This window comes from Parasteatoda tepidariorum, chromosome 6 (genome assembly GCF_982258835.1).
Source record: "Parasteatoda tepidariorum strain Cologne lab strain chromosome 6, Ptep-v5.0, whole genome shotgun sequence".
NCBI classification, from domain to species: domain Eukaryota; kingdom Metazoa; phylum Arthropoda; class Arachnida; order Araneae; family Theridiidae; genus Parasteatoda; species Parasteatoda tepidariorum.
The window spans coordinates 71,992,776-72,010,718 of record NC_141760.1 but is presented as its reverse complement, the minus strand read 5'-3'; the positions used below and the strand labels follow the sequence as shown (position 1 = coordinate 72,010,718).

Sequence of the window (17,943 nt, the reverse complement as noted above, 5' to 3'; positions counted from 1 at the left end):
TTAACCTTTCATGTACATTGGGGAGTATCCACTTCCCACCTACAAAATCTTATGAAATACACCAATGGGAAGCCTATAACCCTTTATAACATTTTGGTCTATTATAACGATGGGCTAGCAGATGTTATCATGGATTGAGAAACCAGTTTAAATCTAAATACATAAGTTGTGAAACAAAAATACATTTGTACAAGTAGCTAGTGAGACCAATAGTTTATATGACAGCGAAGGCTAGGTACTTAACAAAGTAGACGAAGAGAAACTGATGAATTTTGTGAGAAAAATATTAAAAAAAAGTTTTGTAGTAGTAAGAAAAAACGGAACCTGGTGAATTCGCTGCAAATATGAATTACAATTAAACTGTAAAGTATCTAATATAGTAAATATGATCAGGGTTTCTCAAATAGGGTGGATAGGACTTGTAATTCGAAATAGCGATGAAAATTCTGTTAAAAAAATAACTTCCCATGCGCCAGAGGGAAAAGGAGAAAGACTCAGAACAAGATGGTTAGAAAGAGTAAAGAAGTGGTTAAAGAACTTGGGAGTTAAAAGACGGAGAAATATAGCATCGGACAGATATAGATGTGTAAACTGACTGAGACGATTTTGACCAATAACCGGCTGTAGTGAAGAAGAAGAAGATTATAGCGATACCATCGATAAGATTATAACGACGAAAACACTAGTTCCCGCTTCAGTTTTGTTCTGCTTTCTATCATGTGAGCTTAGAAAATGGTAAACCATACGTAAAACATGTTTCTCAACTACAGACGATGTAGGAAATGTAACACAAAGAGACCAGAAAAGAGGACCACATACAAGATCGCAGAACGTGGATGTATTCTTCTGAATTGCAGGAAGCTTCTAACTTTTTTATGGCAAATAATCACATAAAAATTAATTTTCTTCAAGACGATAAATGGTTCCCAGTAAAGTATATTTCCCATCCTTGAAATTTAAATGCGAACCTAAAATTCGAAAAATAAAATATATTTCCTTTAATACTATTGCTTAAGAGTTAATAATTTTATACCGATTTTACCTACCTATGTAGTTCACTTTTTTAATTTAAAAAAACTTCGTGTGCTATTTTTAAACCAATTATAAATTAAACTTGATAAATATGCATGCAACTGCAAAGTTTCTTTTTTTGTACATAATATAGGAACAGAGCCATAAGTCTTACCGTCCTCTTTGTGTATTGACGTATCGAATAAACTATTACATCCATAAACTACAGCCCTTCGGATACCACCTCACAAATATTGCTCTTCACTGTTTAGTCTGTTTACTATACATGAAGTAAGATCTTTTTTCTAACTTTTAAAAATTATAAAGATATAATAATGTATTCAGCATTGGACGAGGTAGAATTTATGCAATTTGGAATTATTTTTATGTAAACAATTACTTTATGTTTAAGTTGATTTACGTTACATAGAGCGATATATTTTTTCATAAAAAATAAATCTTGAGCATTATTAATTTAAATTTATCGAGTCAATCTTTTAAAAATCTCTTTTAAGTAAGTATTATGAAGGGGCAGGTGTATATTAATTTTTAATTTATTTATGAATTAAGAATAATTAAACATCATGGAAAAATTCATTTCATTATTGATCTTGGTAATTCTGAAGTAAAAAATCATGCAACATAAATAGGCTGGTAAAATTAGTCATAAATATTTAACAATAATAAATAGACGATTGTTGGCCTGCTTTGGACCAAGTAAAGTATTTGTATAAAGATTTTCATAAAATATTTTTTTAAATAACTTGGTATTTTTTATAAGCCTATATTTATCTAGTTAAAATAAAACAGGTTATCATGTTCAAAAATTAAAAAAGAAAAACATTTCATTTTGATGAAAATCATTGTTTATTGGATTATTTAATCAACCCAAATTATTTATTGGATCATATAAAACAATCGTATAAATAAAAAAAATTATAAAGTAAAAAATTATGCAACGTAAATGGGTTGGTAAAATTAGTCATAAATATTTAACAATAATAAGTAGACGGTTGTTGACCTGATTTGGAACATACGAAGTATTTGCATAAAGATTTTCATGAAATATTTTTAGATAATTCTGTATTTTTTCAAAGTTAAAATAAAACAGGTTATCATGTTTAAAAATTAAAAAAGAAAAAAATTTCATTTTGATGAAAATCATTGTTTATTGGATTATTTAAATAACCCAAATTATTTATTGGATCATATAAAACAATCGTATAAATAAAAAAAATTATAAAGTAAAAAATTATGCAACGTAAATGGGTTGGTAAAATTAGTCATAAATATTTAACAATAATAAATAGACGGTTGTTGACCTGATTTGGAACATACGAAGTATTTGCATAAAGATTTTCATGAAATATTTTTAGATAACTCTGTATTTTTTCAAAGTTAAAATAAAACAGGTTATCATGTTTAAAAATTTAAAAAAAATTTGATGAAAATCATTGTTTATTAGATTATTTAAACAACCCAGATTATTTATTGGATTATATAAAACAATCGTATATCTAAAAAGAACTGAAAACTTAGCATAATTTTAAAGCTGAAAAATCTAATACAACAGTGACTTTTTGAAGTTGAACAGAAAGAAAATTTACTTAAAAGTGCATAGGAAAATCTATTTTATTTAACTAAAACTACTTCTCTCTTTCAAATAATTTCATGCAATATAAATTGTTTTATAAGCTATTTGTGATCTTTCGTGTTAATTTTTCTATGTTGATGATATCTTATTTAGGGTTTGTTGCATGTTTGTTTCTAAATCTACTGCATTTGTTGCTGCATTGTTGTTTGCAACGCATCCCGTCCACACGGAAGCAGTAAGTCAACAAGTCTACTCACTTCTTATAAATAGTAATTTTCTTAAGTATTTGATTATGAAATTTAATTTAAAAAATCTGTAAGTTCAATTACATATTTTATAAAATGTTTGGTTCAAAGAGTTAAAGGATCACAAAATCAATATTTGAAGTTCAAAAACTTTGTCTTGATTACATAACACTATTTAGGTTGCTACTAATAAATTAATCTATATTAATTAATTTATATTAATTAACCTATATAAATTAATCTATATTAATTAACCTATATAAATTAATCCATATAAATTAATCTATATTAATTAAGTTATATTAACTAATTAATCTGCATTAATTAATCTATATTAACTAACTTATATAAATTAATATATATTAACCTATATAAATTGTTCCTGTATTGTGCTTGCTGAACTTCATTTCAGATATAGGGCTTTCTTGCTAAATACGATTTAGGGTTTGGGTACAATAGACCTCTGGTCGATGTGCTCTGCTCGTCAGAGCTGCCCAACCTCTAAGTCTAACCTATATAAATTAATCCATATAAATTATCTTATATTAATTAATCTATATTAATTCAGCTATATTAACTAATTAATCTACATTAATTAACCTATATAAATTAATATATAATAACCTATATAAATTTATCTATATAAATTATTCTATATTAATTAATCTATATTAATCAAGTTATATTAGTTAATTTATCTACATTAATTTATCTTTTTTAATCTTTTTTAAATCTTTATTAATTTATTTTTATTAATTAATCTATATTAATTAATGTATAAAAAAATTAAAATTACATTTCATGCATTTTATATCTAAGGTAACTATTTTAGTTTAGTTTTAGACGGATGAATTACTTTTATATAAAAGTATATTTTCTAAAAATAGTCTTGTTGCTTATCCGTTACATTCGTATTATTAGTTACATTCGTATTTTATCATTCTTCGTAACGATAGACAAAAAGTGCAAAGTCGATAAGTGTTTGTCTGAATTTTAGTCAAGACTTATGATAACTTCTCTGCATTTAATATTGTTTTTTGATAGAGAAACATAAAGTTTCTTTGTTGTAAAATGTTATTACAGTGAATTTCAGAAAGTTGAGAATCTATAAAATTAGATCAAGCTAAACGAAATTTCTAAACTAAACAGACTAAGAAAGGCAGGAAACTGAAACAAGCAGGGTATTTAAGAAATCCAATATAGAACCTCAATATACTCCTTACTGCTCAAATGAAATGAAAAAAAAAACTTTAAATTTAAGAACTTGAAAAAATCAGAACAAAATTTAAACTCAAGTTAATACTCGAAAATGTTTGTAAATACTAATGCATGCCTACAAACGCATTTCACTGGTAAGCAATAGTTTTAAAAATACGTGAAGTGCATAAGTAAGCAAAATCGAAATTTATTTAGAAAAAATTGGAATATAAATTATATTTCCAGTAATTTGAAATATAGTTTATACTTCAAGACTGCATTCGGAAGCAGAATTTAAATTTGAAGCCTTTTTATTAAGTTTAATCTATAAATAGGAAAAATAAATAACATTCGTTTAAGATTTTGAAGCATTAGTATGCACTAAATCAACTAAATTGGAATTTTAAGTGTGTCTTATGGGATGAGTTGACAAGCTTCCGTCTCAAAAAATGCAATCAGATCCCTAAAATATTAGAGTACAAAATCAAATTAAATTAAAAAAGGGAGTCCCGCAGTGGACTGATCGTTAAGACACGGTTCCCAGCAGATCACCGAAGTCAAGCATCACTGGCTGCGGTCAGTGTGCGGGTGGGTGACCACTTGGATCAGTCTGCGTAGGGACCGAGGGTGTGCGGTATTGGTCCTCGTTAAACTGTGCTACCGTAAAGTGCTCGACTTCGCGCGCAGGTCGTCGGGCTACCGAAGCGGGGGTGCCATCTCCTCCGCAGAGGATCAAAATTGTGATGGAATGTCTTCGGATCATCCTCCGGGATGTTTCCCAGACCGTCACCAATAGCCCATTGTGCAGCTCTAGTGCGACGTAAATTAACAACAACAACAACAACAACAACAATAATAAAAAAGGGAACCAAATCATGTTATCAAAATTCACGAGCAGTTTCACGTTGGAATTAGAAAATTAATTTTGTCTTGAAATAATATGTTTTACAAATATTAAATAATTATTGTTTTATGTTACCGAAATAAATTTTTTTATAGCGGTTTATTAAAAACATCTTTAGATTCATGAGACCATCAATATCAATTTATTAGAGTTAAATTGTATACTTTATTCCGATTAATGTGTCATTCTTAAAACTAAGTGCAGATGAAATTTCCAAGTAAACAATAAAAAAAAGTTTTCTTTTAAAACAGTACAAATTTCTTGAAAGCTTTCAATACATTTTCGATTTCCTAAACTGTTTCTAAAACACTTTCAACCTTTCCCACACAGATTTAATCGCAAAGAAGACATCTTTCCCCACAATGTTAATTTAAGCAGAGATTTGCTTCCCCTTTTTTCAATTTCCACTAATCTAGAACTGTTTTCTCGATCGGTTAGCTCTAAGTGCTGCTTTTATATCAAAATTGACGTCGCTTTGAAAGCAAAATGGCTAACTTTCTTCCATCTCTATTCATAATAGTATCCTTAATATGAAAAGAACTCAACGTCATCGATTTGCAACGCTTTTTCTCCAAGCTTTGTCGAATATCGGAAAAATTCCCTATCTTTAACTAACTCTAAGAGTTCGAGCCGGAGTCTGTATCGATAAAAAGTTCCATCATCGCGCTAAAAGCTTGAGGCTTTTTTCCTCAAAGCTTCTGCTTAAGTGATACCAAGGAAATCGAATTCTATTATTACTTCCTTTTTTAAATTCGGTAATCCAATGGTCATTATCGAAATAGTTTTGCAATAATATTATTTCTCAATTACAGAAACTGTTGATTTGTATTCTTAATCTTGGGATATCATTTAGGAATTATTCCAAGCAGCCTATTTCTGTAAGCTGAATCTCCCGGGGAAGAGTGAAGTTGCGTAAGGATTAAATTGGTAGGGTTAAACCGCACAAGAGCTGGATTTGGCTGGGCTGTTATAGGCTTAAACAACATTATATAACAATGTGATGAAATGGAACCATGACATAAATAAATTTTGAAAAGAAATTTCAAACAGGAGGAAAGAATCAGTGGGTTTCTTCTCAGTCATATGACTCGAAAGTAACATTTAGAGAGGTCATGTCAAAATGTTCGAAAATTTGGGCAATATAAATAAACTTTGTTAAATGGGAAAGTTGTTTTCAATATTATTTAGTACACATTCTACTCCCTAATAAATAAATGTCTTACACAGCAGTATTTATGCCACAGTAAGTGAAATATTTTTTCAATGTGTTTGAGATGTTACATAAATGCAGTTAAAAGGTTCTATTAGTGATTGCAAATAAGTTGAGATTTTAAGTATTAAAATATTTACAGTGCATTTAAAAAATGTTTATGGGTCATTTATTATTTTAAATGTCAAAAAAGTAATGTTTTTTTTAAACTCTTTTTTGGTTATTTGTGCTGTGTAGAGAATAATTCATTTTAGCTTATGCATTATTAAATGTGTATTTCAAAATTTAATTCATTATGTTTTAAGCGATTGAGTTTATTATTGAAAATTTTATTATTGAGTTTATTATTGAACCTTGCATAAAAAAATTTATTTCATGTTTTTGATGCTCATTTAAATCAGCTAAAACTAATAAATAAGCGAAGGAAAAACACATAATTTAGTAATTTTGCAATATGGACTGAACATTGCATGGTAAAGAGGATCGATTAATAGAACTTGTTCGCCACGTCTATTTGTAACAATATTTGGTGTTTTAAACGGAGGTGAAAGAAAGCAATTAATGCAAGGCATAAACTTAGGCTCAAAAAAATTATATTTTTCTTATAAAACGTTTTGGATTTTTTTAGGTGACTGGGGTCGTTGGCAGAGCTGAAATATTATCGTCGTTATTTTTCTTGTTAGCTTTTATTTGTTACAGTAAAGCAGCCACACCAGTTACAGGTAAGAAACATATTTAAATACTTTCTTTGAAAAATATAATGATTTGCAGACAATTGACATTATAGCAGACAATATACAATGAAAAATGACATAGTGCTATCAAAAATTTTCCTTCCATTTATTTTCTTATTTAGCACTTTCAAATAAACTCTTAGAAATGTCGTTTAAAATTGAACTATAATATAGGTATTTAGGATTATAAAAAGGTGCAAATTTGTCGCAACCTTAAAAGGGTGCTAGGTTGTACCACATTATTATACTTCTAAACCTTGAATAAACCATGTTTTCCTTCGTATTGAATCAAAGTATCTTGTAATCAAACTAAAGAAATATGATAATGGGGCACAACTTAGCATCATATTAAGGTTGCAATCATAGTTTAATATTCTTCTAAATTTCTAATAGTGTAGCATCCCACTATGTATCACAAGTTCTATAGAGAACCGATATTGTTCTGTAGCAAAAATGACGCACAGAGCATACCTACGAGAATGTTCGGATGCTAAATTGAAAGCTGTTTGAATGCCTCGTGATGCTGCGTAAAAGTACAGGATGCTATATGAAACTGCTAAATGACTCCAACCTTTCATATTTTCTATTTTAATAAAAGTAAGAAGGTTAGTTACCTTTTTCAAAATACTTTTTCTTTTAATTTGTAGATTGGACATTTTTTGCTTGGTGCCTTCTGTGTGTAGCAATGGCAACATTTTCAAAAGAGCAAGGAATCACTGTTGTAGGAGTCTGTTGTATTTATGATATTTTTATTTTACATAAGGTAAATTATTAATAACATTTTTTAAACTCGATTTCAAATTTCCTTTATAGTAGATATTTTAATTCGCTTTGAATATTTGAAGAAAAAAAAATGTTTTCCAAATGCATTTCAAACAAAATTAATTATTTTGAAGCAAATCAGTATTTCATTTCGAAAGGTTTTTATAAAAAACTTTAGATTATTATATCACTCAATTTATAATTCTTTCTATTAAAAAATTCTTAAATGAAGAAAAATAGTCTTTGTTGACAGTCAAGGGATTTAATTTCGAAATAGATTCGAAGATTTATTTCAAATATTTATTCATTTAGTTTTGGTAAAATAAAAATAAAAATATTAAGCTCAAAATTAATGAGTTCTATATATATTTATAATTTTTTTTTATCAAATGACTTCAGTATTTTGTTTCTAGCTTGGAAAAACGTACGCCTTTGCAAATTATTGTTTTATTAAATCATTTCTGTACTTATCAGTTTTGAAGATTTCTTGAAAATGTTGTACTAGATTTCATATTTAGAAATACATATGAAAATAAATCCCTCGTTGTTTATATTATGTCTGAAATAACTAAAAAATATTTTCTCGTTAAAGAAATTTTATTAAAATAGGATTTGAAAATTTTATATCAGCGCATTTAATTTAAAAATTGGATTATATGTCATGGTATTACATACATTAAAGCTAAATTGAGAACAAATGCAAAGCTTGCATTTATTAGAGATTTGCAAAAGAGAGATAATTCGTTTTAGCTCTCGAGTTTCAGCTTATTGTTTATATATTTTTTAATTAAAGTTCTTTATTCAAACACTTTAAAAAAATTAATTATTCATACCCCTACGATGGCTTAGAAAAAATGCATTTCTGAAATTTTTATTTTTGGAAATGAATTTTTCATTTCAATTCCTTTTCATGAATTGTTTTTGACTCATTCAAAAAACAAAAAAAGACTAGTTTTTCACGTTAATGTGATATAGTTTAAAATTGCTTTTGAATTGGTTTAAATAGACAAAAATTGAGTAGTAATATGGCTGCTTACGTTAATTGTCTTTAAAATGCTGGAAAAGAAATTTATAATTAGTTTGTTAAATTTGTAAAATAAAAAAATGAAGATTAATCATTTATACAACAAAGGATACAGTATATTTTTGTTATGTAGACTAAAGCAAATAACAACGTGATTAAAGTACAAATAAAAGTACATAATTGGATATACTATAGTTTCCTTTCTATAAACAAAAACCTTCCTTGGTGTCAAAACCTTAAACATTGACAACGTTTGACACTGAGAAAGGAGACATTTAGATACAGAGGAATTTTCTTGTTTATAGCATGGAAACTATAAAAGTAAGAAGTATATTATGTAAATTATATACTTTCATATGAGGTTTATTTACGTTGCTTTGTTGGTTTTTGCTTTCGTATTAATGATTTAGTACATCAAAATTTTTTATGTTAACAACTTTATGAAACAAATAATTTCTTTGAAACATAATTAAAAAAGAAAGTGAAATAATTTTTTTTCTGCAGATTTAAATTTGTTATAAAATTTTTACGAACTCTAACTGAAACATTATTATTTTTATTCAGTTAAGGATTCCAGAATTGTTGCAGATAATGACGAATACCAAGAAAATTGTTTACATCAAAGAAGCTGGAGTAAGAATGTCAGCTTTGGCGATATTTGCTTTGGTTTTGCTACTGCTTCGTTTAAATGTTATGGGATCTCAATTGCCGGTCTTTACAAAGTAATTAAAATTAAGTTTATTAAATGGTACTAATCACGAACGCTGAGAAAAAATATCTGTCAAAGTTACCGTACTGTAGTAGTGGCATTTCTGGTAAAAAAACAAACAAACAAACCTAATTCTGGTTAATAAAACCCAAATATTCGGTAATTAAACCAATCATTTGGTAGTTTTTTGGTTCATATAGCAACGGTTTACTGGAAACTTTGGTTTTCACAATTATAATACTTATTACAACACATTTAGTAAAAAATACAAAACTGGAAAGTAACTTTAACCGATCACTAGATTTTATGTCACGCTTTAAGGTATCATTATAAAATTACCAAATTTAATCACTTATTACAAAATCATATTTTATTGTTAATTTTACCAAAATCATCAACAGAACGCTTCGGTAAAAATTACCGAGCTATTCGGCGTTACCTTGGAGACAAAAACACAGTAAATTTTGCCATATTCTGGTAGTTTTGACTATACTTTTTTTCTCGGTATTATATATATATATATATATATATATATATATATATATATATATATATATATATATATATATATATATATATATATATATATATATATAATAATAATAATAATAATAAGTCATGAAGTCAAATGTGTAAAAACGATAAGATGATAAGCGCATTTTCGATGCGAAAATACTTAAACGCTCATTTGACCGGTTATGGTGTGCTTAGTGTTAAGGATAATACGGTTTAACACAAACCTAAATTTCTAATAGTTTAGGCAATTGGATTTAGGTAAAGGTTTTTGGAGAAATTTCGAAATATACCTTTTCATATCGCTAATATTCATAGTCAATGAATGTTTTATTTTCATTTTATTTGCAATTATAGATAATTGAATTCGTTTTGATACAGAACAAATTCGTTTTTATCTTACTTATTTTTGAACATCTTTGTTAATTTTAGCAAGAAATGTTTGTTGAAAGAATGTTATGTTGTTTTCATTGTAATTTAGCAGTCTTTTTTATAGAGCCAGTTTTTAAACTAAAGATGTCATTTAGAAAATATTAGAACTCAGCGTTGAAACGTTTTTTTTTTTTTTTTTTAAATAATTGAGTGACTGTGTAAATAAATTTACATTGTTTAAACATCTAAATTATTAAAAACAAGTGAAAAATTGTAAGACAAAAGAAATTAAATAATTTCCAAAATTTTAAATTAAATTTATCTCAGTTACTTTTCATTAATATCATAAAAATTTAGTATCTTGTTAGTTTAGCTTTTTAAGGAAATAACGCTGTCAGTGCAATGAATCACTTATACTAAATAAGAATATTGATTTATAATTTTTATAAAAACCACTATTTTTTAAAAGGTTTTTAGTATGGTTTTATTAAAATCAATTTTAAAAATATCGAATATCGAGTATAAAGTAAGGGTACTTTGGGTTCATCAGCAATGAAATCCATTTCACCGTAAAATATTATACAGTAATTTTAAAGTTTTAAATTAAATAGTTTTGTATTTATTTCATTTCATTTACTAAACTATTTTACACCTTTCAAAATTTTTCATATTGATTGCATTTTATGACGAATTAAATAATTCATTAATACATATTGTACAATATTTGTCATTTTATAAATTTACATAACAATTTCTTGATTTTTACTTTTTGATATCACTTAATTTCATTTTAAAACTTCTTACGCACTTTCAATCATTTTGCTGAGCTTTACACTTTTGCATAATTTTAAACCCTTTTTTTAAATCCATTCATGCAATTTAATATAATTCTTAGAGTACCGACACTTAGGACACATCATTCATAAAATCCATTTTTAGGTAAAATCCATTTTTAACGTAAAATATCATGCATAATTTTTACAGTAATATTTATTTAATTAAATTGATTCCGTAATTTTACGGTAATCAGTACTGTAAAAATTACGGTATATCAGCTTTTTGTTCCGTAACATATTACGGTAAAAAGTACCGGCACTCTAAGTGCCGGTACTTTTTACCAGAGTTTTTTTACAGTGTATAAAATGACTAACATTTGTCGTTTTCAAAATACGAGCTGTGTTGCGAATGATGACAATAGATCCGTTATCCTCTGGTAGTTTCTATATGTTTTCTCCATAGAATGACATGTCTTTCTAATAATAGAAAGCAAAAAAATGATTGCTTACTCTCTTGTAGACTATAATCATTTTTTCATTGATTATGTACTTTCATTATATTTTTAGATTCGATAACCCAGCTGCCGCAGCAAATACGCCCACCCGGCAATTAACCATGCATTACCTGATAGCTCTCAACAGTTGGCTCATTTGTTTCCCATGTGATCTGTGTTGTGATTGGACCATGGGGACAGTGCCCCTTATCACATCGATTTGGGATCAGAGAAACTTATCTACTCTGACATTTTACACGGCATTTGGAACATTACTTTGGATAAGCGTTTGGGATTATGATTTTCGATCAAAGACGATACTTATGGTAATTTAATTATATCATACATGGTATATTAAACTATCCATACTATTAATACTACATAATCACCAATTTTATTTTTGGAGCCCTTATAAAAAGAAAATCATTAGTAACCACAGATTTTAGATCACAAATTAATATTTAAGTTTAAATAAAGGTCAACACGCTGTCCAAAACTAACGAAAATCATCAAGATTGTCGAGATCAACAAAACTGTATTCTCCGTATCAAACTGAAAAAGATTGGCTATTATCTGTTTTAGTTTCTTCTGACTCATAAATTTATTTTGATGATTTCAACTCCAGTTAAAAGATTTATTAGTTTTTGATAAAGGTTTAATGTTTTCATCCTTAACCCTTTATATCACCGTGTTGCATATCTGCAACATACACAAAAAGCCTATGTCTTTGCCCCAATAAATTTTGAAGGACGATTTCGGCGATTGTCGGCCAAAACCAGTGCGCCAAGATGAAATTGGGCAATTGGGCACTGGCCTAATTAGGCTAACAAAAGAATCAGATGCAAATACCCAAGATGCAAAGAATTTACACAAACTATTTGTGAGAAATGTGGTGTAGGACTTTGTTACAACAAAAGTAACAACTGTTTTAAAAATTTTCCTATGAATTAAAATTTTTGAATCTTTGAGTCTTAGTGCCATTTTTCACAATGTTGCAGGAATGCAACAAGCTCTTTTTGTCATTTTGCATAAGGGTGCAGAAATGCAACAATCAATTTTTTTCCAAGAATTTTTCTTATTTTATGTTGTAAATTTTTTTATTATTTTTTACATGCTTAGAATGATGTATTCTAATGTATGAGTAATTTTTATTAAAATCAGAGATGTTGAGATATAAAGGGTTAAATAATGATTTGTGAACTATTAGGGAAGTTTTTAGGGACTTGAAGATTTTAATGTAGTGCGAAAAAACTGAACACTCTGAATAACTTTTAATTTAAGAATCGGATTATCACGTATTAAGACTATCTCAATGGTATTTGGGCTTCACCTTAAAAATACTTATTAATTAGTTAATCTACGAAATTAAACACAAAAACGTATTTTCCTCTTGAAGAAATACCTCTTTTTTATGGATTCGGATTTTGGATCTTCAAAATATGGAGGAAAGCCGAAATCTGGAAAACATAGTTCCAATAGTTTGGTCATGAGAACTGTCGAAAGTTTGGACACTTCAATTTTGATTTTACTTTTTGCGTATTTCGTCCTTTCTCTAGATCATTTAAAGCCAATCAAAATATTTTTGCACAACCTAACTTCTAGAAAAGAAGTTGTTTTATAAAGCGTTAACTAAATATCCGAGCACTTTTTTATGGGTGGTGGTAGCGGGCATTGCATTATTAGACTATATATTTTTCAAAAAAAAATGGCAGGTTTAAAAAATACATACATTCTCGCAATATAGACATACATAAAAATATTGAGAAAACTTATATGCAGTGATAAAATTGAGATTCGAATTTATTAAGCTTTACTTAATGAAGGTATAAGTGATGTTTTGAAGAAAAAAAAATTCTTGTTCAGATAAAAAACTGATATAAACTCATCTCTAACTCTTATTAGGTAATTTCAACTTCATGTTTCAAAATCCATTTATAAGTAAAGTTAGTTATGATAATGCAGCAACAATGGAGAGAAAATTAGCAATTAGTGCAATCTCTTGTAAATTGATTGGTATAAATATTACTTGGATATCGGTAAAAAAATTGATGGTATAGACGTGTCACTAATTAGATACGGCAATGTAAGTGCAAGGTCGAGTTTAATTTGCCATAGGCCAACAACGTTTGAGAATGAAAAAATGAGTTACTAACTCGTCATCGGTCAACAATGTGTTAACTCCAAAACGCCAATTTATTTTGTCAAGTCTTAAAACTTAGCAACTCTCCTCAATAGATAAAATTACTAAGGAACAATCTTTGAGAGGTTTCGAAGTGAAAGAAGATTCCAAGTGCATTTGGCAACAACGAATCAACGACTACCTTAGAAAGCCTTCTCTCTGGATGCATATTACTTCACCAATGGTGCAATTGAAAAGATGTGAGGAATATAAATGAATTTGATTGGGTATTAAAAATTTACAGTTTACGTCAATCGGAAGTTCGCATAGGAGAAATAAAGCCAAGACAAAATTATATATCTTATTAACAATATACAAGCTTGAAATTTTATTTTTTTGAATTTACTGAAAAATCTCTTTAAACTTTCAATGTCTAAACTTCTCATTTATGTAATATGATAGAAGAGAATATCTAGTTCAACGCCCCTTTACTTAAATCTTCTAAAATTTCCTGACATATTGATATTGAATATCAGCTTTTAGATAAATCTAACGACATTATTCTTCTATTTTTTCAGAGCTTAGCACTTTTGGCTTTTCCTTTTCTACCTGCATCGAATTTATTTTTTCCAGTGGGATTTGTGATCGCAGAAAGAGTTCTTTATACCCCAAGCATGGGATTTTGTCTCATAGTTTCTTACGGATGGAATCTTCTTCATTACCGCACGCAAGTTTATTTTTTCTTTAGCGTGTGTAACTTAAAAAATTGAAGTATGAATAAATTTTATTTATTGCGAATTTAATTTGCAGAAAATTGAAATCGATGGCATGGTGCTTAGTGGCTTTTATTGTTCTGGTGTTTGTTGCAAAAACCATCCACCGAAATTTTGATTGGTAAGGAAATTTATCTTTTAATAATTATAGATTTTTTTTGTAAGTGCATGATATTATCAATTGAGGGCTTAATTTCAAAGAGAGAACACCAGTGTGGAAGTTTCAAATTATTTTTTTTCTTTCTATTTTTACATAGTTTGACAGTATTTTTATATTTTTCTAAACGCGTAGCATTCGTACTGTCACGTCCGTAATCTCATCGAAAGCACTGTAGTGAATTGAGATTGCTTCGAAGTAAATTGCCTGATTAAAGCTGAGGAACAATGCAACAAATATTTTAATTACTATAGTATTTTTTATAAGTGCATGATATTATCAATTGAGGGCTTAATTTCAAAGAGAGAACACCAGTGTGGAAGTTTCAAATTATTTTTTTTTCTTTCTATTTTTACATAGTTTGACAGTATTTTTATATTTTTCCAAACGCGTAGCATTCGTACTGTCACGTCCGTAATCTCATCGAAAGCACTGTAGTGAATTGAGATTGCTTCGAAGTAAATTGCCTGATTAAAGCTGAGGAACAATGCAACAAATATTTTAATTACTATAGTATTTTTTATAAGTGCATGATATTATCAATTGAGGGCTTAATTTCAAAGAGAGAACACCAGTGTGGAAGTTTCAAATTATTTTTTTTTCTTTCTATTTTTACATAGTTTGACAGTATTTTTATATTTTTCTAAACGCGTAGCATTCGTACTGTCACGTCCGTAATCTCATCGAAAGCACTGTAGTGAATTGAGATTGCTTCGAAGTAAATTGCCTGATTAAAGCTGAGGAACAATGCAACAAATATTTTAATTACTATAGTATTTTTTATAAGTGCATGATATTATCAATTGAGGGCTTAATTTCAAAGAGAGAACACCAGTGTGGAAGTTTCAAATTATTTTTTTCTTTCTATTTTTACATAGTTTGACAGTATTTTTATATTCTTCTAAACGCGTAAGTTAAGACTAATTTCAAATCACGTAGCATTCGTACTGTCACGTCCGTAATCTCATTGAAAGCCCTGTAGTGAATTGAGATTGCTTCGTAGTAAATTGGCTAATTAAAACTGAAGTACGGGAGCGTGCGGGATGCTTCGCGAAAGTACAATTTAGAGAGGTTTTATACATAAACGAAATGTCCCAACATAAAGGGGTCGTGCCGTGGTGGCTCAGGGGATAGAGCGTTCGTCTTCGAACCGGATACGGACTCCAGCCTTGGCTGGTCAGGACGAATTTCGCATCCCGCTCGCACCGAACACAATCCTGACGTGAAATGTTCTCATTGGTAGACAGATCATGGGTTAGAGTCCCCTTGCTGTCAGGCTAACCGTGCGAGGTTCTCGTGGTCTTCTTCTCCATGTAACGCAAATGCGGGTTAGTTCCATCAAAAAGTCTTCTACGAAGGTAAAATTTCTCCCAATACTTGATCCAGGAGTTCCCTTTTCGTCTGGATTGGGTTCAAAATTACAAGGCTAAGGAGTTGATCATTAGTTGTCGTAAACCCAAAATTGGGTCGCCTGTTCAAAGACGGTTATAAAATTATAAAACATAGAGAAAGGTCTGTGCAACTCAGTTTCATCTCAAAATAGTTAGTACCTTACAGTTCGTAACTACGTACGCTGAGGGCGAGGAATGTTAAGTAAAAGAGCGAAATCGTTAACGAGAAGAATAGGCTCATCAGCGTGAATGTGGACACAGAGTCTTCGCAAGCTTTAAATGGTTAAATGGTTGTAAGTAATACGACTGGTAATAAGTAATAAATTTACGACAGGATGACTCGTTTCTTTTTTTTACTAAAATTAATTGACATTTTGTGATCGTTGCATAAAAAGTCATACAGAATATGTATGTTTTATTCCACGCAAAGAATTGTTTCATATAGATATTTATATTTTTTGATTAAATAAGTAACAAAACTCTGAACTTAAAGATATTTTTCGTTTAATATATCTCCAGTGTGTTTAAAATTCTTTAAAAAGAAAAAAATAAGCTTATGTGCAACGCATATGACAGCTTAAATGACATACAGAACGCTGTTATATTTTAGAGTAAATTGGAGAAAATTTCTAAAAATATAGATCCCGTCATTCGAAAATACTTTAAGAAATAAATTTAAAACGATAAAAATGTACTGTTGTGTTCTACTTACAAAAACAAAAAAGTCTTTCAGAACGTGAAATAAATGAAGAAGAAAGTTTCAAAACTAGGCGCAAAGTTTTCAAACAGAAGGCGTTACTATGCTAAGTGAAATAAACTAAAAAAATAATTCTCCTGTAAATATTTTGGTTTGAATAATTTCTCATATGCAGAAGAAAAAACCGTTTTAAAGTTTCTCTCAACGGCTCTATAAGCTGATGTCTAATTGAGAATCTTGGAAATGTAAGACAACCATACATTTTTATTAATTTCCGTTTTACCTTAAAATTGATTTTTCAAATATTTGGTAATTTTTGGGTCAGTGGTATATATAATGTCTTCCTATTCACTTCAATTAGGAAATTTAGATTTCATCATAATTTAATTTTAAAACTAAATCGAGGAAAAATGCATAACATTCTGTTTTATTTCCCTCTTTCTCGCATGGTTTTAAACACTATATATTTGTCTCAAATATTTGATTATTTCTTTATTTAAAAAAAATGAAAATTTAAAAATAAGTAAAAAAAAATATCATAAGTTATTAATTTGATAAACTGAGAAACTTGGATACCATAGTTTGAGGATTTCTATTTATTTTTAGTATTTGCATATTGCCAAACTAAAATCAAGTTAAGCAGTGATTAATTATCCCTTATGAAAAGTTTTCTCTTTCATGAAAATGAAGAAATTTACAGAAATTTTAATTATTTTCCAGTGCTTCTGCATGACAGCTTCAAAAATATTAATTTTTGCTTCAATACATAATATTTAATAAAACAATTTATTATCCAGTAAAAAATAAAGAAAATTATTCAATGGTTTAAATTTATTTTACTATTCGCTAATTAGGTTTTATTGTCAAGCATATCAATTGCTACAGTTTAAGGAAAAAACATTCAAGAAAAATGAAACTAGGAAATTAATTTATGCAAATTCTAATAAAGGCCGTGAAAAATTGAAAAATAATCTTCAAATATATTTTTTCTGGTATGTTTATGATATACTATGCAATACGCATTTTTTCAAATCCATTTTTATTTTGCTATAAATTGTGTTTAATATTTTTTTCACAGAAACTAAAGTCCTTATTAATTACACATTCATGATTTGTCAATTCTTTCCTATAATAGGATTTTCCTTTCATAAAAAAGTATATTGAAACCGGTAATTCAGAACGGGATTTTCAAAAATTTATTTTATCTTAATAGAAGTGCAAAATTTTTTTAAAAAAATTTTGAAAATTAAAGAAAATAGAG

At 28.3% G+C, this 17,943-nt stretch overlaps 1 protein-coding gene across 1 annotated transcript in view; it reads left to right on the top strand.

Moving 5' to 3' along the window:
• The window catches only part of LOC107447383 (protein O-mannosyl-transferase Tmtc3), a 136,822-nt gene that overhangs the window by 76,427 nt on the left and 42,452 nt on the right, over nucleotides 1–17,943 (top strand). The window contains exons 3-10 of the mRNA XM_043039139.3: nucleotides 1,166–1,302; nucleotides 2,759–2,840; nucleotides 6,790–6,883; nucleotides 7,543–7,658; nucleotides 9,246–9,403; nucleotides 11,619–11,871; nucleotides 14,243–14,391; nucleotides 14,475–14,558. Of these exons, the coding sequence (XP_042895073.2) occupies nucleotides 1,166–1,302; nucleotides 2,759–2,840; nucleotides 6,790–6,883; nucleotides 7,543–7,658; nucleotides 9,246–9,403; nucleotides 11,619–11,871; nucleotides 14,243–14,391; nucleotides 14,475–14,558 (1,073 nt within the window). The remainder of the gene's footprint in view (nucleotides 1–1,165; nucleotides 1,303–2,758; nucleotides 2,841–6,789; nucleotides 6,884–7,542; nucleotides 7,659–9,245; nucleotides 9,404–11,618; nucleotides 11,872–14,242; nucleotides 14,392–14,474; nucleotides 14,559–17,943) is intronic.